This window comes from Vigna angularis, chromosome 5 (genome assembly GCF_016808095.1).
Source record: "Vigna angularis cultivar LongXiaoDou No.4 chromosome 5, ASM1680809v1, whole genome shotgun sequence".
Taxonomy (NCBI): Eukaryota; Viridiplantae; Streptophyta; class Magnoliopsida; order Fabales; family Fabaceae; genus Vigna; species Vigna angularis.
This window is the reverse complement of record NC_068974.1, coordinates 10,288,207-10,312,965: the sequence shown is the minus strand read 5'-3', so window position 1 is coordinate 10,312,965 and position 24,759 is coordinate 10,288,207. Positions and strand designations below refer to the sequence as shown.

The window sequence follows — 24,759 nt, the reverse complement described above, 5'->3', positions numbered from 1 at the left end:
CCCTGCCCGGACGTCTATATAGACGTCCGTACCTCCCTGCCCGGACGTCCAGTTGCCTGAATTGTTTGTGGTAGGGGTTGAAGCAATAAACTCTTCAACTCCCCTCGTCAGCCTTTTAAACGTCCGTTAGAGGGGGCCGGACACGGACATCTAATAGGCTGACGGGTGGTTGAACGCATTAACTCTTCAAATACCCTATCAGCCTCTTAGACGTCCGGTCTGGAGGGGGACGAACGTCTATAATATTATAGACATCCAGCCCCCTCTAGAATGGACGTCTTAGAGGCTGACAGGGTAGTTGAAAAGTTAAATGCGTTCAGCCTCTTAGACGTCCGTTCTGAAGGGGGTCGGACGTCTATAATATTATAGACGTCCAAGCCCCTTCCACGTACGTATAAAACCCCCCACGAATGTCAATTTTAAATCCCCAAAGACGTCATATTATTGATGACCCCGATGTCTATAATATTATAGACATCGGGGCCCCAAACTACCGGACGTCTAATAGTATTAATACTAAAACGCGAACCCGCGAGCAGTTGCGCTCACTGTTCATCATCTTCCCCATGAACTCTCTCTGCAGCATTGCTTTTCTAGGTTCGTTTTCTCTCTTTTGGACCGTTTAAATTTACTTTCAATCCGATTACATTGCCTTGTGATGAAATATCTTTGATTTGAACCGATTAAACATCGTTTTCAGTGTGTTTTGGTGTAGTCTCTTGCGTGTTCTTGGGCGGCTTCTTTGACTATTTTTGGGATACGTTTTAGGCCGTTCCCTCCTCGATTTCCCTCCCTTTCATTTGGAATCTACTTTTCAGGTTATCTTGTTCATTGATAAATTTTTGTATGCATGTTATTGGGTTTTGTGTATGCATGTTTTTTACTCTAAGGTATGCATGTGTTATTGGCTTTTGAATATGCATGTATTAGTTGTGTTATTATAATTGTGATATGTTAGTATATAAGTATAAAATCATTGAGTGACACTTAGTTCCCGTTTGAAATTTAACACAAACGATTAATCTTTTAATCGTTTGTGTTAAATTTTGAATTGTCCGATTGGACAGTTTGAGAAAATTAATTTTCATAATTTGCAATAACATGTCAATTGGAGTTTATGGATAAGATTGATAAAATTTTGGTTCAGTATCTGTGTTGTTCTCCGGATGCATATTTGATTGTGGTCATCGTTGACTACTCTCATTTGGTGTATTTCGGAGACCAATGCGAAATGCTGCCGAAATCTTATCAATTTTATGATGTAGACTTCAATGCACGTGTCTTAGCAAATTAAAAAAATTAATTTTTTTTAATGGGTAGGGCCTAACCTTGTGAGAGTTAAAAAACTTCAACTGATGATTTTACGAACATAGTATGGATCGAAGCTGGATGAACGAACGTCATATCAGTGAAGAATATGATAAGGGTGTTTCGAAGTTCTTGCAATACGTTGAACAAAATGCTAAGTCTGTCAACGGGACATATTTTTGTCCTTGTGTTCGTTGTCTTAATCAAATACAGCAAGACTTAGGCAATGACCATCTATTCATGTACGACATAATGAGGACTTATACCGTTTGAACATGGCATGGAGAAGTACTGGACCAGCCTACCACGTCACGAGGAACGGATTATGTGGAAGAATGGATGAATGACCATTTAGAGGACATGATACGTAATGTCGGTGAAGATAATTTTGGAAGAGCTAATTTGTATGATTCTTTTATTAATGATTCAAAGCAACCATTGTTCCCAGGATGCTCGAACTTTACACGTCTGTCTTCAAGTTTAAAGTTGTTTAGTTTAAAAGCAAGGAATGGATGGATCGATAAAAGTTTCACCGAGTTGTTAGAGTTGTTAAAGGAGATGCTTCCAGAAAGATACATGCTTGTCCTAATGATTGTGTTTTGTACCCAAAGGAGTTTGCTTCGCTAAAGTAATGTCCAACATGTGGTTTATCCCGTTTTAAAAAGAAATCTGATAGAGTCACTGGTTGTGAAGGTAATGATGGTGCACCTGCTAAGGTGATGTGGTATTTGCCTATAATACCTAGGTTCAAACGTATGTTCTCTGTTAAAGAAGATGCAAAGAACCTTAAATGGAACTCTGACGAAAGAAAGTGCGATAATCTTCTTCGACAACCTACTGATTCACCACAATGGAAAAAAATTGATGACAAATTCCCTGAATTTGGTGCAGATCCAAGAAACTTAAGCCTTGCACTTGCAACTAATGGTATGAATCCTTATGGAAACTTAAGTAGCAAACACGGTTCGTGGCCAGTTATGTTGATGATTTACAATCTTTCTCCTTTGTTGTGCATGAAGAGAAAATATGTGATGTTGTCCATGATGATATTGGGTCCTAGACAACCTGGAAATGACATTGATGTTTACTTAGCACCTTTAATTGATGATTTGAAATTGTTGTCAGAAGAAGGGGTCGACGTGTTTGATTCACATGTTCAGGAACAGTTTCGTTTGCGTGCAATGTTGTTTTGCACTATAAATGATTTCCCAGCGTATGGAAACTTGAGCGGTTATAGTGTTAAAGGTCATTTTGCATGTCCCATATGTGAAGAAAACACTAGTTACCTTCAGTTGAAGCATGGTCAGAAGATGGGATATACAAGACATTGAAAATTTCTTTCTCGTAATCATCCTTATCGTAGATTGAAAAAAGCATTTAATGGTAATGTTGAGGATGAGGTTGTGAGCAGACCCCGAAATGGTGAAGAGGTGTACAACGCTGTCAAAAACATTGACATTGTGTTTGGAAAACATCATAAAAGTACCTATGCAAAGAACATTTGAAAGAAACGATCAATATTTTTTAAGCTTCCATATTGGTGTGAACTTGATGTTAGACATTGTATTGATGTGATGCACGTTGAAAAAAATGTTTGTGACAGTGTCATCGGAACTTTATTAAACGTCAAAAGCAAGAGCAAAGACGGAATAAAAGCCTGACAAGATTTGGCTGACATGGGAATCCGATCTGAGTTACATCCACAGATAATAGGAAGACGCACCTATCTGCCCCCAGCTTGTCACACACTTTCCAAAAGAGAAAAACAAAGTTTTTGTAACTGTTTAAGAAGTGTGAAGGTTCCGCAAGGTTATTCTTCAAATATTAGTAACCTTGTGTCTATGCAAGACTTAAAACTAGTTGGTTTAAAGTCTCACGATTGTCATGTATTGATGCAACAATTGTTACCTGTTGTTATTCGAGGCATATTACCTCCTTCTGTTAGGGGTATTCTGACACGTCTGAGTTTTTTCTTTAATGTCATTTGCAAGAAAGTTGTTGACCCTCGAGGTTTAGATGAATTGGAAAACGAGGGAATAAGACTATTATGTCAATTGGAGATGTATAATGTCTTTTTCCTTAGTATTTCTATGTTTATTCTTCAAATAATTGTTGATAACTCTTTGACGTAAATTCTTATCTTCAGTTCACATGTCCTCAGAAGCAGTCAATTCATGATACAGTCATACATGAAGATGATGACATGGCTGAAGTGGAGGATGATCCTCTATCAAAGCTAATGACAAAATTACCCAGATTGAAGAAAGCATCATTAGAACTATAATGGGATTTTAGAGTATTTGGTCTCCCCCCACATGTGCCAGTTTATATCACATTCTCTGATGCATTGGAGGTGATTGGGGGAGACAGGATGTTGAATATTTTCATCATTTAGATGTAGTGCATGTAAGATAGTCAGTTTGGTCTTTCATATTACTTTTATTTACATTGTTATAGTTTCTAACAACTTAACTTTGTTGTTTTAGGTTCATGAACACAATCGTTGTAGACCAAGGTCGGTCTTCCATGTACGGATTTGTTGAACCTCAGACAATTCAACCTTTTGGTAACACACTTCAAAACAGACAACATTATTTGCACACATGGATGGATGAGTCAAAAAGAGACGTATACCTTGTGCCATACATTGAGGGGTAGGTGTTGTTATATGTGGCCAGTTCATTATTATAGTTTCCTTAATTAGTTAAATAACTATTTGTCCTTCGTGATAGGTTGCACTGGCAGCTGATGGTCATCATTCCCAAACAATGTAAAATTATATGGTTTTATTCGTTGCACATGAGGATGAAAAATGACTTGAGAACCATGCTTCAAGGGTAAGTGTTTCTCCAAAAATGACTTTGAATTTGATGTTCACCTTTAACTTTTATGATAAATATAGTCATATTAATTATACTTTGTGTTTTTAATCTGTACAGAGTTATTGGTAAATCTCGTGGTCAACTGGTTCAAATTTTGTATCCAAAGGTTGTAAGTCATTTATAGTTCTAATTCATTTTCTATGTTATTGAATGATCTAAATTCTTAACTATTTAGTTTGTCATTTTAGTGTAACCAACAGCTAGATTCATGGGAATGTGGCTTCTATGTGATGTGTTGGATTAAGACCATCATTCGAGCTGTCATTACAGATGACTGGAATGAGGTAATGATGTATACCTTGAATACATTACAAATCAAATTCATCTTCAAACATATATGAAACCATAATGAATCTTTCTTGAATTTTGCACGCTTCAAGAGTACATCTCATATACCAGAGGACACAATTAGGCAGATAAGGCAGGAGTGGATCGCTTATCTTCTGCAAAGATGGAGTTAGGAATAGTTTTATTTGTTGTTGAACATTGCTTAGTTTTAGTTTAAGTTTTATCTTGATAGTTTTGGTAGTGGATTATATTTTACATTAAGTAGAACTTTGTTTATATGAAATGCATATATATATTATTGCAAAATTGTTCTGAGACAATTTTTTGCTTTTCAGGTGTGGTTTTATTACAAAAATAAATTAATTTTTTTTTAGAAAAACGCCCAGTAGATGTCTGTTAGTGCACTGTCCGACGTCTATAAACGTCCGGCAGTGCACAACCCGACGTTCAACGCCAACCTTAGCACAAAACCATTCAGCATGTGGTCGTCTGTGTAGACGTCGGGAGAGGGCGGCGCCGGACGTCTGATGAGACGTCGGGGCTGACACATCGGACGTCTATATACACGTCCGATGTCTACCCCCGACGTTTGAGTAACGTCACCCACAAAGACGTCGGGGGCAGGTCGGACGTCAAAAGGCCAAAAGAACGGACGTTTATAGCCCTTTCTACACTAGTGACACTCTTCTAGTGCAGATTTATCAACGACAATGAAGTTCATTGGATCTTAAATGAATCTTTGAATGTATTCAACAATGCAACATGAAATCCTCCAAGAATTTTTCTTGAGAAATCCTGTGCAAAGAACTCAGAAAGTATATCAATATATGAAAATTAAAATATTTATGAAACAGGTCTCGAGTAATGTTAATATAAAAATTTCAAATCCTGACGAAGTTTAATCAATCTTATTATTAGCATAATCTATTATGATTTTGCCTCTGTTTTAATTGATTATTGCAACACTTATGCCTATAATTGTTTCTTCTAACAAACTTAATAGATTAGGCTATATGTGTAATGGATTAGACGTTGCTTTCCGTTTTAATCGATTATAGAACTTATGTAATCGATTATCTGGCCAGTTAGCCCAATTAGTCATCCATTTACCTTTCTGAATAGATTTTGTTACTTTTATAATAGATTTTTCCTATCTCTCTATTTTAATCGTTTATGTAACTTATGTAATCGATTATAACAAAGTGATTTGCTCTGGTTTAGCTTTCTAAGTGTTCTGGCTTAATCTCCCATATTATACCACTACAAGAAATAATGAAATTACATACGGACAATTATATACGAATTCATATCCGTATATAAATGAGACATTATGTACGGAATTTATGTACGGATACCAGAAAAAGCTTTATATACGGATATTATATACGGATATTTATATACGGAATTTTCCGTATATACATTCCGTATATAAAGTTTGCGCGTGGTGGCGGGAAAATTATCCAAGGATACATCCGTATATAACCCGTAGTATCCGTATGCAGTTAGAACGAAGTTGTTAACTGCGGATATTATATACAGATGTGGGAAATTATTTTTTTAAAATTTTTTTTTTCTGATTAATTGGATGCTGAGCTGCATATCACACTCTGAAGAAGTGTTTTCCCCTCTTTCTCGAACCCTAACTCTGTTCTCGAACTCTAGAACTCTTGTTCTCTCTCGAACTCTCTTTCCCCTCTTCATCAATCCTTCATCAACCATTCATTCACCTCTCCTCTCGAACATTCAGTCAGCTCTCGTGTCGAGCCTTCGTCTGAAACCTTGAGTCACGTCCCCTCTGGATCGTCTCTTCTCTGCAGCTGTAAATCATTCTTCTCTGGAGCCCTAACTCTGGTAAGTGATTCTTCTTTTCGTTCATGTTTATGGTAATCTGTAATGGTTAGAAATCTTTAAAATTGAAACCTAATCTGTGTTGATTTGATTTTCATTGCCTCATTTTTGGTTCGTTTGGGAAGACGTAGTTGGATTTTGACGAGGCATCGATTGAGGCTGCTGTGTTGCGGTATAAGCTGAGACGTAGAACTTGGTGCTGCGAAGGCCGAAGGAACCACAAAAAGGTGTTTTTAATTTCCTCTCTTGTAATGGAAATTAGCTTTTATAAATGTGATTCTTGCTTCTGCTACTACTGCTCTATTATGGATTCAAACTCGACTCACTTAGCAAGCAATCCCTTGTGGCACTCTGATTATTTAATGTGATCACTCAGTGATGGAAATTCAATGCACAATCATGTTTTACATCCAAAGGCTAAACACATAGAACAGTTGTCAGTTATTAGTTAGAAGTAAACAGCTGACAGCTGTAGTTTGTTCAAATGAATAACGTAATGTAATGTAGTGCTCCTCTGTCTTTATAACCATGTGTTATGCAACAGAGGTTCACTGACTTTTATAATAATACTCTATAATGGTAAACTGATTTACAAATTCAACCACATTTCTTAATTTCTCTTTGTTGATTGTCTCGGTTTGATTTTTTTTTTGTTAGAAATCTCACATTGCCTAAATATATAGCCAAATTATAGGATACATATGAATGCAAATTTCACTTTACAAATTAATTTTGTGAAGTTGAGTTAGATTTTAAGTAGAAAGATTCTTCTTCACAAAATCTACTGGGAATGCCAAACAAGCAATTGCAAAGAACTTTCTTTGGTTCTTAACCTCCCACCTCACCCCATCCAACAAAAGAAACAAGAAATAGGGGATAATTCGAAAAGTAATACCTGTGGGAACACTATTGCAAGATTTAGGACCCCATTGACAATCCTGGAAATACTAACAGTTAATATAGGTAGCCATAAAATACAATAATATACTCACAAGAAAGAATAAGCTATCAACCCTGCTCACCTTGGCCAAGCCCCAATGACTGAATATGTGTGGAAACTAAGGTATATGGAACGCTGTAAGTGATCTGAAATAATTGATCCATGAAGCCAGATTAACTTACACAGAACTCTCAAATAATATATTGGCAAAATCATGCACAATTAATGGGGTAATGTCCAAATTTTAAATTTTGACATGTCTTGATTCTCGAGATAGAAAATGCCAGTTTGTGTTAAAAACTGCTGCCAAGCTTGAGTCAAGACACTATAGGAGACATAATAGTACTGTTTATGTTAAGGTACATAGGAGAACAGAAGGCAGTTTGAGCTAAAGAGATCATGCAGACAAAATCAAATGAACTAAGATACTTTATATGATGAGTCACTGAAACCATGCAAAAAGACAGAATTTGAGTTTTTGTTTTAAGGAACATGGGAGACAGAAAGGGTGCCTTCAATATTGGCAGAAAAAGAACAACAAAATGCTTTTAGCAAGAAATAGAGCAACTTACTGCAAGTGGAAACCCAAGAACGGTAAAGATTGTCAATGCAGCAATCACAATGGCAGTTGGTAGTAGTTCTTTGCCTATATAGCCAATTCTATTTGCCAGATAGGTTACAATAAGCATTGCAATAAAGCAGACAGCCATCAAGATATTTGAGATTCCCCACACAAACCCAGCCCCCCGCTTCCTGCATAACCTCTCCATGAGTACAGACGTTATTCCAAGAACAACTGAATTAAGCAATAAGCCTATTGCCCCCATTCTAACTCCAGTATCATAATTAGGGCCTTCATTTGGTTCACCACCATAAATCTCTCGGCCCATCCAATCAGTATCAAAAAGGAGAAATGGAAACCACCCAATCCAAGTTAAGGCAGTAGCGGACAGTATTGTCCATACTAGGGTTGAAAAATATGTGACTGTCCCGAATAGCTCCCACAGAAAAGCTTCTCCAGCAGCACCCGATTCCCCTGCTGCTGCTTCAACAGGTTGTGCCCCACTAGAACTCAGAGGTACTTCATGAGCTGCCATGATGCTTATATAAGTGGTGACAGCGATGAAACCAATGTCAAGATAGAAAGCGGACTTGAGATTTGCACAACTAAGTAAGTTATTGTACAAATTTCAGAATTGAAGACAACAATGAGGAGCCCCATAAGGGTGATAATAAATCCTGTATGTGAAGGCAAAGAAGTTGTAGAAGAAGGCTCAAGCTTCAGCCCAGAAAGCCTTTTTTCTTTGCCACATGGTGTTGGTGGCTTGCACATGTTGGATTCTTTTAACTATGTTGGTGAGAGTTCTGAGGATCTGCTGTTAGATGTGCCTTCTAACAGTTCTTTTCCGCAGGCAGAGCTCCTGCTCCCAACTTTAAGCTATGGTGCTAAGGTCTGCACCACTAGTAGCTCAGTACACTCAATTGTTACTCATCATCCTTAATAGGGTCCAAATATTTGCATCTGAAACACCAAAATTCCAAATGATTTTCACAACCTTTTTATACCAGTAGGTTTAAATCTCAACTCTTCAAACTTCCATCTAAATAATAAACCGTATATATGCATGAGACAACTATGGTTGGATTAGATGACAAAGAACTGCAGAGTTATTGTCTTTAGTATTTTCAAAGAACCACGTCACGTTGGAATAGATTATCATTAATAGCAACGATAAACATGTTTTGAAGATTATTTATTGTGAGTCTCTTGTAACTATTTCTTTTAGTGGTTTTGATCTCTTTGTACTCTTTTCATGGGATTAGAAACCAAGCAATATAAGTTTCTCACCTACGTTTCCAATGGCCTTTATTGGTGTCTAAATTATAACCATTCATTTTTGTCATCTTTGGTGTTACTCTAAAATGTCTTTGAATGTGATCATTATATGTTATATCTTATTCTGTGCGGTAATGAGAATGAGTCTTCAATTTGGGTTATAAAGTGTTTGATGAAAAAACATCATCTTACTCATTTTGCTTATAAGTTCTTACTCATTTTGCTTATAAGAAAAGTTCTTACTCATTTTGCAGCAAAAGCCCAACATCATGGTTCATATTTTGCTATTAGCAAAGGCAAAACTGGTGTGTTTATTTACTAAGTAAACTCTAATTGATTTTTTGTTGTTGAATCCGTAATGTGGTGTTGATGAGTAGGATACAATTGTCACACTATGAACGAAGAATAGTCGTTGGCGTCATGCATTTTCACTTACCGATTACTTCGCAATAAGTATCGGAAATTGTTGATATTTTCGACTTTTACATTATGTTTGGACAATAATATTTAAAATTTTAGAGAAGTTAGGTAAGTGGAGGAGACAAGGGTTAGGTAAATGTGGTTGGCTACCCTCCCTGGTGACTAATGATGCTACTTGTTATGTCTGGGTCCCCCCTTTCCCTCTATTATGATTACTTGCGACAATAGAATTTCCCACGTCATTGGAGAAACTTCTAGTTATCCAGTTGATGTTGAAACCCGACCCAACTTTATTCTCCACTGGTCCCTTCCCTTTATAGACTATAAAAATTAATTGATGATTAATACTTGTTTTTATATTATATCAACTTATCATTTCATACTTTAACTAAACATAATTACATTTCACTATATCACTTTCTTAATTATAAATAAAGAAAACTATAAAATTATAAGTAATTAACATTTAACATTTTATTTGGTGAACAATATAGGTAAGTAATCCACATATCCTAATCAGAGTGACTTTTTTTAACCTGTCATAAAGAGTTTATAGATAATGAGGAAGGTTTGAATATAGTGACGGGCAATAAGTCAATTCATTTAAATATTTTTATATAAATTCTAATTCTAAAGTTTTAAAATAATTAGTTTATAAATATTATATATATATATATATATTACAATGTTGTTAAGATTATTTTAATAATATTTTTGAGATCAAGAATCATGTTTTCTTTTTATTTTTAGGATTGAAGTTTTGTCTTTCTACATGGTAATTAACTAAAGAAAGAAAGTATTATCTTAACTTACTCTAGTTGTATGTTAGCTTGGAAGCCTGCATCCTTTCCTATAGATCATCTTGTTCATTATACATTGACCAATAATAATCTCTAAGTTAGAATCTTTTCTAAATATCTTGGGAAACTTAAATTAATATATTAATTAGTTACCACTATTTCAACAATAATTTACTGAATTTTAAATAGTGAGCATGATTGTGAAGTTAAAATATATTTTTTATATTTTTATCTTTATTATCATAACTCCAGCACTTGTATATAAATAAACCATTGACTTATTAAAAAACAAATAGAAAAAGAACCCTTCCTCTCTTCTCTCTATCTTTTCCTTATTATTTTATATCGTGGATATGGTAAGTAATGAGTTAATTCATCTACAAAATTTCACTTTCTTCAATGATGAAGAAAGATACATAAAAGAAAAACACTAGAACAAAGAAAAATACCCATATTCTGATTTGACCCACACGTTGACTCACTCTGAATACCATTTGATAGAACACCCAGAAAGAAAATACCAAGACAGATTCTTGAATGTTTTATTCGGAAGAGAACGGTCCTACCAACGTAGTAGGAACACAACAACAAAGTATAGCAGAAAACAAAGGTCTTTTGAGAGGACCCTAACTGTCCTAGTTCCCCTTCTCCAAAAGCCCCCAAAAAAACTTCCTGCTCACCTCCTAATAAGACTATTTATAATAGTCTGTTACAGTTATGTAATTACAATTGTACTAACTACCTTCTTTTTTCCTTCTTTTGTATACTGTATCAAACTTATCAAACTTATCAAACTTATCAAACTTATATACTGTTTGTTTTAAACTTTGATTAGTCTCGTGTATTTAGGCATTACTAAAGTTTTAGACCCAAATTTGCAAACATATACATTACTACCTTGGTGTTCTTAATTTAAAATTCTAATATGCACATTGAAATTTTGAATTGGTGTTTAGTATACTGTTCTGAGCTTTCATTTTTCATATTTTAGTGTATTAAAACTTCTTCACATATGTACAGGCCAAGAAATCCAGTTCTCAAGTTCATTGCTAGTGGTAAGTATATGTGAATAATTAGTTTTTATATGATATTTTTTTATTTATGAATAATATTATATCAAGTGCGTTATATTAGGTAGGTTTATTACTTATTATAAATTGATATGTGATGTTGTTTCTTTTGTAGTTGCACTCGGTACCTGCAATCCACTGTAGAACAAGCTTATTTTGACCATCAACCAAAGCTCGTAGTAAGACCTAAACCTTCAAATAGTCGTCCAATTACAAATGTATGCTTATGTAACTGTATGTAACATATTAGGAGGGTTATTTAGTTCTTTAAATGTTGATTTTTTAATTAAAATTATTTAGCTCAACGTAATGTAGGTTGGCCAATATCCTTCTGTATCGAAACCTTAAAATAATATTGTACATAGTGATTAATATAAAACAATAATATTGTACATAGTGATTTACATGTACAAAACAAGTATTAAGATAGAGACATGTTGAAAAACATTCTAAGATAGAGAGAAGAGGACCTAAATTAATTTAGGTTATTCTTTAGGAAGCCATTTGATAGGGTACGTGTCATAATATAGAGACGTATATTAAGCATTGGCTAATTGTTTTGTAATCGATTTATGTACAGAACATGGATCGTTCTCCACCAAATCGTGCATGGATGTACGATAGGTGTCATAGAGGAAGAAGTGCTTTGAAAGAGTCTTTTGTATTAGGTGTTGAAGAGTTTATAACTAAAGCTTGTGAACAAGAACGTTATCGTAGAGATGGGGGTCTTCGATGTCCATGTTTGAAGTGCGATTGTACAAAGATTCTGCACGAAAGAGTTGTGAAGGTTCACCTTTACAAGAACGGTTTCAAGCCTAATTATTTCATTTGGAAGGATCATGGGGAAATAATGCCAAAAGATCATGTACAGAATCATGACAGTTCGATGGCTGTAGAGACAGAAGATGGTCAAATTAACCAATTTCAAACAATGGAAGACATGGTGCATGATGCTCTTAGGCAAAATGAGTCGTGGCAAGCATCTACTTCTAATAACATTGAAGAGGCTCCGAATGAAGAAACACAAAGGTTTTTTAATTTTTTGTTGGATGCAAACCAGCCGTTGTATGGAGGAGCATCAAACTCGAAACTATCAATGTGTGTCAGACTATTAGCTTGCAAGTCAAATTGGAATATTCCTAACCAATGCATAGATTTTATTGCAAAAATGGTTATGGATGCAACACCCATCAAATCAGGTTTGCCTAAAACATACTACGAAGCAAAAAAGTGTGTATCAAAGTTGGGATTACAATCGCAGAGGATTGATTGTTGCGTGGATGGTTGCATGCTCTTCTATGATAATGAATATGGTAAGAATGATGGCGTATTGCTTGAATGCAAATTTTGTGGAAAGCCAAGATATCAACCACGTAACACGGGAGCAACTACTAGCAAACCAGTTCCTATGAAATCAATGTTCTATTTGCCATTAATTCCCAGACTACAAAGAATGTATGCCTCAACACAAACTGCAGGACAAATGACATGGCACTATCAGAACATGTCGACGATGGGTGTTTTGCGTCATCCATGCGATGGAGAGGCTTGGAAGCACTTTGATAGAGTATATCCTGACTTTGGTATCGAGCCACGCAATGTTCGACTCGGTTTATGCTCTGACGGTTTTAACCCATATGTACAGGCGTCAAATATACCATATTCATGTTGGCCAGTTATTGTCACTCCTTATAATCTTCCTCCAGAAATGTGCATGTCTAAACCTTACATGTTCTTAACATGTCTCATTCCTAGGCCATTCAATCCAAAGGTTGGCATAGATGTGTACTTAGAGCCCTTGATAGACGAATTGAAGAAGCTGTGGACGGGTGTGATAACATATGATATTTCAAGGAAACAAAACTTTATTTTGAGGGCCATGCTAATGTGGACAATTAATGATTTTCCTACTTATGGTATGTTGTCCGGCTGGAGCACTCATGGTAAGATGGCATGCCCACATTGCATGGAGCATACAAAGGCTTTTAGATTATATCATGGGGCAAAAAATTCATGGTTTGACTCTCATCGGAAGTTTTTACCGAAAGACCATGCTTTTAGGAGGAATAGGAATGCTTTCAAGAAGGGGGAAGTGGAGATGGATGACGCACCACCATATCTTACAGGACCTGAAGTTTGGAATATAATCAATGGTTATCCTAAAATAACTGAAAATGGTGCGGCAAGAATTGATGGATACGGTGAGTGGCATAATTGGACGAAAAAAAGCATCTTTTGGGATCTACCCTATTGGAAGGATAATTTGTTAAGGCATAATCTTGACTTCATGCACATTGAAAAAAATTTCTTTGACAACATCTTTAATACTGTGATGAATGTTGTGGGGAAGACAAAAGACAATGACAAGGCCCGAATGGATATAGGTTTGTACTGTAGACGAAAAGATTTGGAGCTAAAAAGTCATAGCAATGGAAACATGTATAAGCCAAAAGCAAATTATACACTATCAACAGACCAAATAAAACAAGTCTGTCATTGGGTAAAAGGTCTTAGGATGCCTGATGGATATTCTTCTAACTTGTCAAGGTGTGTTGATGTGAATAGGGGAAAGCTCATTGGGATGAAAAGTCATGATTGCCATGTGTTTATGGAATGCTTACTTCCTATAGCGTTTAGTTCTTTACCGACTCATGTTCTGAATCCCATTACAGAGATAAGTCATTTCTTTAGAGATTTGTGTTCTACAACATTGAACAAGGATGACCTAGCGAAGATGGAAGAAAACATTCCCATCATTCTGTGCAAGATGGAGAGAATATTTCCTCCCTCATTCTTTGATTCTATGGAACATCTCCCTATCCATCTTCCATATGAGGCACGACTTGGTGGACCAGTCCACTATAGGTGGATGCACCCATTTGAAAGGTACCCATATGACATGTTATTGTTCAATTTACCAGGCATAATTCAAAAACCCTAACACATCAATTTCAAATTTGTATGTTCATGGGATATGCTAAACGTTCAGTAAAGAATAAGGCTAGGGTTGAAGGATCTATTTGTGCATCATACTTGCACAGAGAAACAACTCATTTTTGTTCCCACTATTTCAAAAACTTCATGTTAACACCACAAAGCAATAGAAATGAAGTAGACATTGAAATAGAAAGCTTTACGACAATATTATCAGTGTTTAACCAACCTGGCCGTCATTCTGGAAGGGAATCAACACATTGGTTAAGTGATAAAGAATTGAGATCAGCTCATGTTCATGTATTGATCAATTGCAATGAAGTTGAACCTTACCTTCAGTAAGCCTCCAAAATAAATTATATTTCCCAATTCTTTCATTTGATATAATTAATTTTCTTTGATCTAATCTGGACGTACATGTTGACACCTCATTCTTACATGTCTATCAACTATCTGAGTCAAACAGTTCGACATACGTACATGCTAATTTCCCATTGTGGTTCAGGCAAAAAGTACGACTTCCTATCAATCTTACACATTCATTTCTTCCTTAATTTTTTAAGATTACATTGTTGAATAGTTTCATATCATGAATGGTTGTAGGTTCATAACGATCCTTTAAGTGTGAGAAACCAACATCTTAGAGATTTATCACTTGGTCCTTTAAGGTGTGTAAAGGAATGGCACACCTTCTTTGCTAATGGATACAAATTTCATACCCATGCATGGAGTCAGGGCAAGAGGACAATAAATAGTGGGGTTCATGTTAAAGGGCTAACAGAAGGAGGTCAAGATGATTTTTATGGTGTCATTAAACACATCTATGAGTTGGAATACAATTCAACAACCACTGAAAAGAAAATTGTATTATTTTATTGTGATTGGTTTGATCCATCGAGAGTAGGTACAAGGGTGGATTCAAAGTATGGCATTGTGGATATTCGAATGGATAAAAGATATGTGTTGTTTGATCCTTTTATCATTGCACATAATGTACAACAAGTGTATTATGTACCATATCCTACATCACGCACGGACAAACGAGGTTGGTGTGTTGCGATAAAAACAAAGCCTAGAGGTCGCATTGATTCTAATGATGTAGAAGCCGATGTGCCATACCAAGTGGAGGAAATGTCACATGTTAATGACATCATTGAAGTTGAAGAAGTAGTCCGATTACAAGATGTAGAAGCTGGTCTTGAAGAAGTTGACCCTAACAATATTTCATCATTTCAAGGGCAAATAGATGAAGATACAACGGAATCAGAAGAATACAATGCAGAAGGACAGGGTGAAGATGACAATGAAGATGAATTTCATAGTTCTAGCACTGAATAGAGTTAGGGTGTATTGCTCCTTATTTTGTCACTTTATTATAATGATGTCCACAATCTTAAGAGTTAGGGTGTATTGCTCATTATTTATTTAACTTTATTAATTTAGGAAGTGTTTGATAGAAACAGTAAAAACCAAAAAAAAATTAAAATTACAGCAGTAAATAATAACAATACAAATAGTAAGTACAGAATTTTCAAATATATTCTTTCACCTGTTGGCAGGTAAGTATAGAAAGTGCAATAATCAACAACACAGTACAAACAACAGTAGAAATTAAACGGTAGGTAAACAACGACAGAGATTAAATTGCAGCAGAAATTAAAAACAGTATCAACATAAAAACAGTATACAGTTCTGGAATTAACAACATGAAACCAACTTTGAATTGCATTTAAATTTGTGCAAGAAATTCGTAGAGCAAATAGGAAAATCAAATTAGAACATGCACACCACACAGTGTCGTGCTTTCTCCTCTAGTGTCCATCTCCTACTGTTCCAGCACTTTCACGGTCCAGCTCCCTATCCAGCTGCAGTCCCGTACCTTGCAGCCTCTACACTCTTCCACGGTTCTGCTCTCCTTCCAAACTCTCTACTATCTACTCCTACACTACACTACACTACATTACATTTTTAGTGAAGAACTACACTGCACTACATGGAGATTACTCTAAGAGCTACTGGAAGAGAGGACCTCTCCCATCCCGTCCGTCCTGCCTCTCTGGAACCCCTCACTTCACGACCAGCCTCTCCTCTTATATTCTTGGAGGTGCTCTCCTTCATCCGTTCCAGCCAGCTTCCCTATGTTTTTGGTCTCCCATTATCGTCAATTGCTGCTTTGAGTGTTGTGTGTTTTCTCGGTGACAGTGTGCTTGCTGCCTCCAAAAAATGTTTAGAATTTTCTTCATTCTTCCTGCGCATGCCACAATGAAAGAAGTCTCCACTTTTCTGAAAATAAGGGAAAGTTGCACCCCATTTCCTACGTGTATTCCCATGCCAAATAAACAAATAATTTCCTTTCAGTGTGTGGGTTTCTTCTCTTCTGTTTGCTTCTGACCACTGCACCACCGTGAGACTTTTCTCACAGCCTCCTTCTCTTCTTTAAGACCATCATTCACTTCCTTGCTCCCTATTCACTTCCTTGCTCCCTTCTTGCTACCGTGGGTGTGCCTCCATATGGACATCGTGAGGATAATTAATGAATAGATTTAGAAGGCGTGACTTGCCCTATTTTAACTTATATCACAGTGCAACTACTGGCTGAAAGAAAGGCTCTTAACAGCATGAGCACTTTTGGAAGGTGTTTTTTCAAATGTAGGTCCATACCTGTCCACAAAAGACAATCATTCATTACTCTTCACACATGTCTTTTATATATTATTGCCTCCAACCATGCTCAACAGTACCCATTTTCAATGATCAAACAGTTTGCATGAATTTTACAACGACCTTCCATTCCAAACCAGTCTATGTATATTACAAAAAAACTGTTAAGTTTTCTGAAAATCAAGCATTTTATAAGATAAATAAATAATAAATCCATTTTAGTAAGATTTTGAGTTGAATGTGGTATTATATTTTTTAAGTCTGGTTCAGTTTTCATTATTGTTGAATTTCTCCAAAGTTTTTATCATTAGAAACTATAGCACGAGGTGGGAATAATTCATCTCTAAGACACCACCAATGAGTTATTTTTTACGTATTACATGAAATAATCTTCCTGTTATTCAACCAAAATTAGTTTATGTTTAAGAAAAAACTTACATAAATTGTGCACAAGCAAGTTATTATGAAGAAAATAGACACAAAAGAATGATCTAGCTAGAAATTAGTTCGTTGTTGAGATCTGGCATTGGGAAAGGAGCATAGACATTAAATATAGAAGAAGTTTTTAATGTGAAATTAAGTTAGGTTTAGATGGTATCACAGACAATATAAGATGGAAGTAGTTTTAGAAGTAAATGGAAATGGAAGACCAAAATCGGGATGAGGACAAATTGAACAGCCTTTTAATCTCCAAGAATTCTTTGCTCATCATATGTTGCTTCATCTCCTAATAATCTCAAGGCATCAGGTGCATGCACTGCCAATATGCATCCATCATACACTTCTTCAAAACCATCTTTGTAGTACACAACACATCCTGCAATTATTTCTCTAACCATGTCACTAGAATAGCAAAAATTACTTAGTTATTATTAGAAAAAATGGCAATGTGCATGCCAATCAATCAGATTGAATTCACCTTCTGTTTGTGAAGAGGAAGGAGTTGAAATGGATTACTCAATCACCTTTTTCAGTTGTCGAAACCAAGTGAACCTCACGGTTAGTTATTATGTGACTACCATCCCTTTCAAGCTCTTCTTCGACCTGATTTTTATAACAATAGTTAGTGAGAAAAGTTGATTTATAACTTACAAGTTGAAAGATCTCTTGCATGAGAGACACTGAAAATTTCTCTCCAAGTGACGCAGTTGTAAATTTAAGACAGTATGAAAATAGACAAATAACACCTTCTTTACATAATTTTGTGAGCGCCATCTTACAGTTAGCCACTGTGGTCTGCCAAAGATCTGCAGAGAGGTCTTATCTTTAATTATTTTGGATTGTAGAACTATATTATATCGCAGAACATAAATCTGGAAAAGATTCTATTGTGCTACTACCTGAAGTAAATGGTGGTTGCGACAGAACGAAAGAACTGAGAAAGCAGAGAAGCTCATAACTCCTTCAGAAGCGTAGGACCAGATAGAAGAACAAATTGGAATCTAAAGGCATTGGATATTATACATATACATTTCTCACAGAAAAGATATATATATGTAGAAAATACATATAACAGCATTGAACTCACAAGATAGGCTTTCTGAAATAATTCTGAGTAACCCCTAGACTTGATGAATTCCTCCAGAGGCTCATTGCGGTCAATATCTGGGTTATTCTCAAGCGTATCAAGATAGTTGCATGGGAAAATTTGAAAAGACAGAGCCAACTAAATGATCAGGGTTCAGTTATTCAGGACAATAACAAGAAGACTACTATTTGGTATACTTGGTGTTTTTTTCAACTTCATCATTATGCGGTTGAGTTCAAATTCAATTATGCAGGGAAGTGAATGCTGAACTATGGCCAATTTCATCCAAAGATATAATTATTGGGATACCAGTTGTTTCTCTGGATATGTAACTCCTAGAAAGAAAAGCACCATCAATTTGGTGATTTTTTGTATGATTTATTATTCCTTGGTTCATTGGCAATCAAAGACCATGGAAAGATGGAAATTTAACAATGCATGAGAAAGATATATAGTGATACATCCAACACTTGAATATGACATTACAGTTAAAACTTTGACATCAAATATATATATGTATGTATGTATACACCTTGAACATATTAAAACATCCCCTTCACTTATTATGGTTGGACTCATTAAGGAATAATGCTGTTGAAAAATGGTTGAGTCTGTTTATCTTTCTTCTGATATATATATATATATATATATATATATATATATATATATTGGATTTATCTCTGATTGTACTATTTCTAAATTTTCTTTTCTTCTATTGTATAAAAATATATATTATGTTCAAGAATATGGCATCAGGTCCTTCTGGCCCTCCTATTCCACCTTCAGGAAATTCTGATAAGGGCAAGGGGAAGAAAACTTACGTAGTGAAGTTGATGACACGTTTCAATAATGAAATTGGTTCAACCAGTCAACCAACTACACCTACCTCTACCTCTATTGGTAGATCTTTTCCACCTCCATTAGTTGTTCCTGCCTTCACTCCCACTCCACATCAAGTTCCTACATCTTCACCTACCTCTATTGGTACATCTCTTCCACCTCCAATACAAGTGACTGGCTTGACACCCACTCCATACCAAGTGCCTCCTTATCTTCAGGCTTCACTCTCTCCCAATGTTGGTTCTAACCCATCAACTCCCAGAAATATTGCAGCATCACCTGGTATAGAGGATGCAGATCCACATTCTAGTTCAGCCGCCAATAACATGGAAGCATGTTCCAATAGTCGTCCAATGATTACATCCGTTGGAGGAGGGTAAGAAAAAAATAACTCAATTAATATATACACAATTCATTGTTGTATTATTGTAATGTTTGAGTTTAATTTTGTTTTAGGTTTTATCCTACAAAAACTGCATCCAAGGCAATCACAGCCACCATCAAGGAACAGTTTGATGAGCCATGGCTAACATGGGGTGCAATCCCTAAGTCAACCAGAGATGTCTTCTTCGAACGTTTTAAGGTAAACACTTTTCATTCCTAATCCTGTTACAAGTCAATAGTTGGTGTCCTGCATTTAATTTATACTTTGAACTTGTTTACTTATTCAAACTTATTATTTCTAATATAACAGAGAAGGGTTTCATGGAAGCCTGAAGATGAGGAAAAGGTCAAAAAAAATTATCACACCAAGGCATCTCATAGACTCTCAGAGATGTATAAAAAAGCTAGAACTCTAGGAAAAAGACCTGATTGGCTGGGGGACGATACTTGGAATGCTCTTTTGGAAAAGTGGAACATGCCACTTTATAGACAAAAGTGTGAAATGGCAAAGAAGAATCGGACATCTGAAAAGGGTGGTTGTTTACACACTGGAGGATCTATAAGCGTGAATGAGCATGTTATTCGTTTGGTATATAACTTGTACATTTTTTTTGTTATATTTGTAATCATAAACTTTACAAATATTTATTAACAACTCCTTTTGTTTGCAGTCACAAGAGCTTGGTCGGTCTGTGCATGTTGATGAAATATTTCAGCAGACACATATTCGTCAATCAACAGGAGATTTTGTGGACGAAAGGTCTAGGCGGACCCATGTAAGTTTGTACTAACTCTATCACATTATAAATTTTCGGTTTTTAAACCTCATGTGTAATGATAATATTTATTCATTTAACAGGAACAAATTGTTGCAAAATTTTCTCAAATTAGATCTGAGACTGCATTTGTTGGTGTCTCAACATCTTCTCCTCTAGACCCTGCGGAGGAGGAAAGATTGAGAAACCGATGTTGGTTAGAGGCTGCTTGTGGAAAATACAAGGGACGCGTATACGGCATTGGAAATGTCACTTCCCAAGATGACTGTGTTGATAGTTACATCCAACAAACACAGGCATCTTCTACTGCTCAACCTCAAAATTCAGAAGAAATTCTTAACCTGAAATCGCAGTTACAAAAATATGGTCAGCAGCTTCAAAATCTTGAAGGCTTTATTGGCGTCCTCCTGCCATTCCTTCCGCCTTCAGCCGCCGCGGCTGCACAACAATTTTTAAACCTTCAAAATCCTCAAGTTCAAAATGACGTACCCAATGTAGTCCAACCAGAACAGCAACCTCCAGAACAGCAACCACCACACCAGCAACCACCAGATGAACAACCACAAGATGGAAATGATTACATGCATTATTAGGCATTTTATAGAACTTATTTCCATTACTGTTGAACTTATTTAGAACAACAACTACAATCTGTTGATGAACTTACCAAATGTTGCAGTTATATTCATGTAAACAATATTTATGAATTCATATACAATGTTTCCTTTGTGGATTAAGTGTATCTAAAAACCTTATTAAATTTATATATCAATGTGTAATGTATAGTATAATGTCCAGGTTTGTTTATAACAATGCTGAATGTTCACTATAATGTCCAGGTCTGCTTGTATATTGTGCATGGGGAACTGCTATATACAGGATATTTATTTAGCTCTTGTTAGAACATTATATACGGATATATCCGTATATAAGTTATATACGGATAAATCTGTATATAACGTATATGTGGAAATTATATACGGATATATCCGTATATAAGTTATATACGGATATTTCCGTATATAACTTATATACGGATATATCCGTATATAATTTCCGTATATAAATTATATACGGATTTATCCGTATATAACTTATATACGGATATATCCGTATATAATTTCCGTATATAAGTTATATACGGATTTATCCGTATGTAAATTTAGCTACGACGGTATTATATACGGATTTTTGCCCGTATGTAATCCGTATATAAAGACGTATTATATGCGGATTTTGGGTCTTATATACGGATTTTTGTTGTATGTAATACACTTTTTTCTTGTAGTGTACAACTTATGTAATCAATTATAATTACTAGAACCTGAATTCTCAATCTATTTTAGGCTAATTTCACTAACCATGAATGGATTAAAAACATGTGGCACTAACATGTTAATCATTTAAATATTTGTTATGCAGTTTTGTTGTACAAGAATGATTAAACCCATTTCAAATCAGTTGAACCTATTCATCATCAAAAACCAAAATGTATAGAAGCTAGGCTCCTCCCATCAACAATCTCCCCCTTTTTTTATGATGACCAACATTTTCTACAATTTCCATTAACTCTCTCCCTTTGGGCATTAGCAAAAAATGGCAGAACAATGTAGTATAATGGAATGTACATGTTCAATCATCAAAGAACTTTCAAAATAATTAAGTGTGCAATGCTCCCCCTATCAAAAAGAGTAGATGCACTATTTAATGTTGTGAGCAATATAAGTATTATTCCAAGATCAAAATTAGCTCAAAATAATTATTACAAAGTAACTATAAAATAGATATATAGGGACAATTTTGTTCAATGTTAGCAACATATGTATATTTCATATAAATCTGTCCAACTATGGATTTGTACAAGAATCAGGGCATAATGGTTTAAGCAACTATGATTTTGCAAAGATATCAAGTACCCTTTTTAATACTCAATGTAAGTATAATTTGCAAATTTAAGCACATAGTATTTATAGCACAACTACTATGTATCAACAAACAAAAGTATGATGTATACCAGCAAAGTTATGCAGTAGAAATATAAATGCTCGATTTGTACCAAAATAACGCATATATCACAATGTACAATGAAATTAAGTGTGAGTTTAAATTGAACAGATCATATCATGTGCATTGTACTCAAAACATGTATCTAATAACAATTTAGACTTATGTAGCCTTCTTCCTTCATATCTTCCTCACTGTCACTTCCAAAGACATCTTCATCATCAAATTCATTATCCAAGTTTTGCTTATCTAACTTCTTCTGAATTTCAACAGCTGATTTTTCAAGTTTGTCAAACTTAGTTGACTGCATTCTTCACGCATATAGTGAATAATCTCGTTAGATTAGATAAGTCCTTTGATATTGATGAATTAAATATAACAATTCTTAAATCTTTGGACAAGACTTAGCAACCAAAGGTGAATGCCACCGGTGAGTCACAAAATCTCAACATTATGTCAATGGCTGCATTGTTTGGTAAGTTGAGATAACATAAACTAGATCTCGGGAGATTGAACGAGGTTGAAGAGAAAGAAAAGAAAAAGGCTTCAACGTTTAAATATGAGATTGATAAAAGCAAACATGTTCATGATGAAGAAGACTCTCAAGAAAATGAAGATGATATGGATATGTTCATTAAGAAATTTAAAAAATTCATGAAGGCCAAGGCCAAAAGAAGATTTAAAAATGGTAAGAAGGAAAACAAGGAATCATCATCAAATTGTCGTTGTTATGGTTGTGGAGAAAAAGGACATATGAAGGCAAATTGTCCAAACCCAAATAAGGGTGAAGAAAGAGGCCAAAAGAAAATGTACAAGAAAAAGAAGGCATATATTGCTTCGGAAGAAGATAGTGAATCAACAACAAGCTCAAGATCAAGCCAACATATGTTTCATGACTGATGACCTCTCTCAATATCAAGTAAGTTCCTCTAGCGATTATGAAGATTCAAATTATAGTGAGAGTGAATTACTTGCACTTATAAAAAATTATTCATTGAATCAGAGAAATTAAATCTTGCTCATAAGAAATTAAGAATTGATTTTAAAGAATTAAAATCAAAATTTGAAAATATGCTTGAAGAAAATTAAAATTTTAGAAATAAAATTTCGTATTTAGAAAAAAGAAAAATTTGTTAGTAATGATGAATGTATATCTTGCATAAATTTGAATAAATTAATATAAACAACCCATGCTAAAAGTAGTGAAAATAATTCAAATGTTAAAATAGTTGTTAAAAATGTTCCTAAATATAATTATAATTACTATGATTATAACTGTAATAATAAAATTAAAAATCTTCCCAAATATAATTATAATTATCATGATTATAATTATAAGAATAAAATCAAGTATGTTCCTAAATATAATCAAAATTATTATTATGATTATAATTATAAAAATATAAATAAAAATAAATATAAAAGAACCCGTAGAGTTTGGGTAGAAGAAGAAACTACTAAGAGGAATCCAAATGTTGTTACTTGTTTTTTTGCATGAAAAAGGGTCATACATCAAATAAATATAAAATAAAGCATGATGATGTTCCATGCGGAGAGTTTACTTCGGTTATAAAATAATTTAAATATTTGTCTAACTAACCCAAAGGACCTAAATAAGTACTTTTGGATTTTCACCTGGTAAAATATGGTTTGTCAAATTAAAGGGAAGGTTTTAACATAAAACGAAAAATTTGATATTTTTTTAAAGTACTTATCTTTCTTCCTTAAAGTATAAAATTTAGAGGCAGTTTAATTTTTTTTAAGTTACTCAATAAGGAGGAGTACTTCTTTACACTCTTTTTTTTATTTATTAAGATTTCTAAATTTATTGTATTTTCTATGTTTTGAATTATGCCACCTATTTTCCCTTAATAAAAATTGTGATAACTATTACTTATTTGTTTTGCCTTATCTTTTTTGTCTTCTACTCAAGAAGGAATTTTATATTAAGGGAGAGAAATTATTTAATCATACATAGCGCCCTTTTAATAATAATCAAAAGGGGGAGAAATTTGTTTAAAGACTTAATTATATTAGTACAAGTTACAAAAAACTTTAAACAAAAGGAGTTTTTGATGATCATAAAAAAAGAGGAGATTGTTAGCATAAAGCTGAAGAGAAGAAGTTTTGATGATGTCTCAAGTGCTCTTATTACAAGAAAATTTTCATGAAGACTTGTTTTATGTTAAAGTTTTTGCAATTTAGTAGATTTATGTATAAGATGTGGTTTATCTTTGAT

The 24,759-nt window shown here is 34.7% G+C and overlaps 2 protein-coding genes and 1 long non-coding RNA gene across 4 annotated transcripts in view; 1 reads left to right on the top strand and 2 right to left on the bottom strand.

Annotated features, from left to right (window-relative positions):
* LOC108321756 (sucrose transport protein SUC4-like) overlaps positions 1-8,943 on the bottom strand; it is a 30,257-nt gene extending 21,314 nt beyond the window's left edge. Inside the window, exons 1-3 of one of the 2 annotated variants that reach the window (XM_052877514.1) lie at positions 7,839-8,943; positions 7,349-7,412; positions 7,222-7,264 (exon numbers count right to left, since the gene is read on the bottom strand). In XM_052877514.1, coding sequence (XP_052733474.1) covers positions 7,245-7,264; positions 7,349-7,412; positions 7,839-8,363 — 609 coding nt within the window. In that variant the 5' untranslated portion in view covers positions 8,364-8,943 and the 3' untranslated portion in view covers positions 7,222-7,244. Of the gene's footprint in view, positions 1-7,221; positions 7,265-7,348; positions 7,413-7,838 lie in introns of those variants that run through there. The other variant, XR_008248804.1, reaches the window with a different exon arrangement.
* A 9,007-nt stretch (positions 8,944-17,950) lies between these two features.
* On the bottom strand, positions 17,951-18,598 carry LOC108321758 (uncharacterized). Its single transcript, XR_001831520.2, has 4 exons — positions 18,517-18,598; positions 18,329-18,430; positions 18,176-18,235; positions 17,951-18,032 (listed from the first exon to the last, which is right to left on the bottom strand). It is a non-coding gene; the product is annotated as an uncharacterized LOC108321758 (long non-coding RNA).
* A 649-nt stretch (positions 18,599-19,247) lies between these two features.
* On the top strand, positions 19,248-21,109 carry LOC128196622 (uncharacterized). The gene is made up of 5 exons (XM_052878109.1): positions 19,248-19,732; positions 19,813-19,939; positions 20,051-20,329; positions 20,412-20,500; positions 20,632-21,109. The coding sequence occupies exons 1-5, from the start codon at positions 19,251-19,253 to the stop codon at positions 21,107-21,109; spliced, it is 1,455 nt and encodes a 484-aa protein (XP_052734069.1). The 5' UTR covers positions 19,248-19,250.
* The last annotated feature ends 3,650 nt before the right edge of the window (positions 21,110-24,759 follow it).

Bases quoted from the DNA above. Each gene is read 5' to 3' on its own strand.
- LOC128196622 (XM_052878109.1), top strand. From the start codon at position 19,251: ATGTTCAAGAATATGGCATCAGGTCCTTCTGGCCCTCCTATTCCACCT. The intron at 19,733-19,812 runs GTAAGAAAAAAA...ATTTTGTTTTAG, and splicing joins ATTACATCCGTTGGAGGAGG to GTTTTATCCTACAAAAACTG. The intron at 19,940-20,050 runs GTAAACACTTTT...CTAATATAACAG, and splicing joins TCTTCTTCGAACGTTTTAAG to AGAAGGGTTTCATGGAAGCC.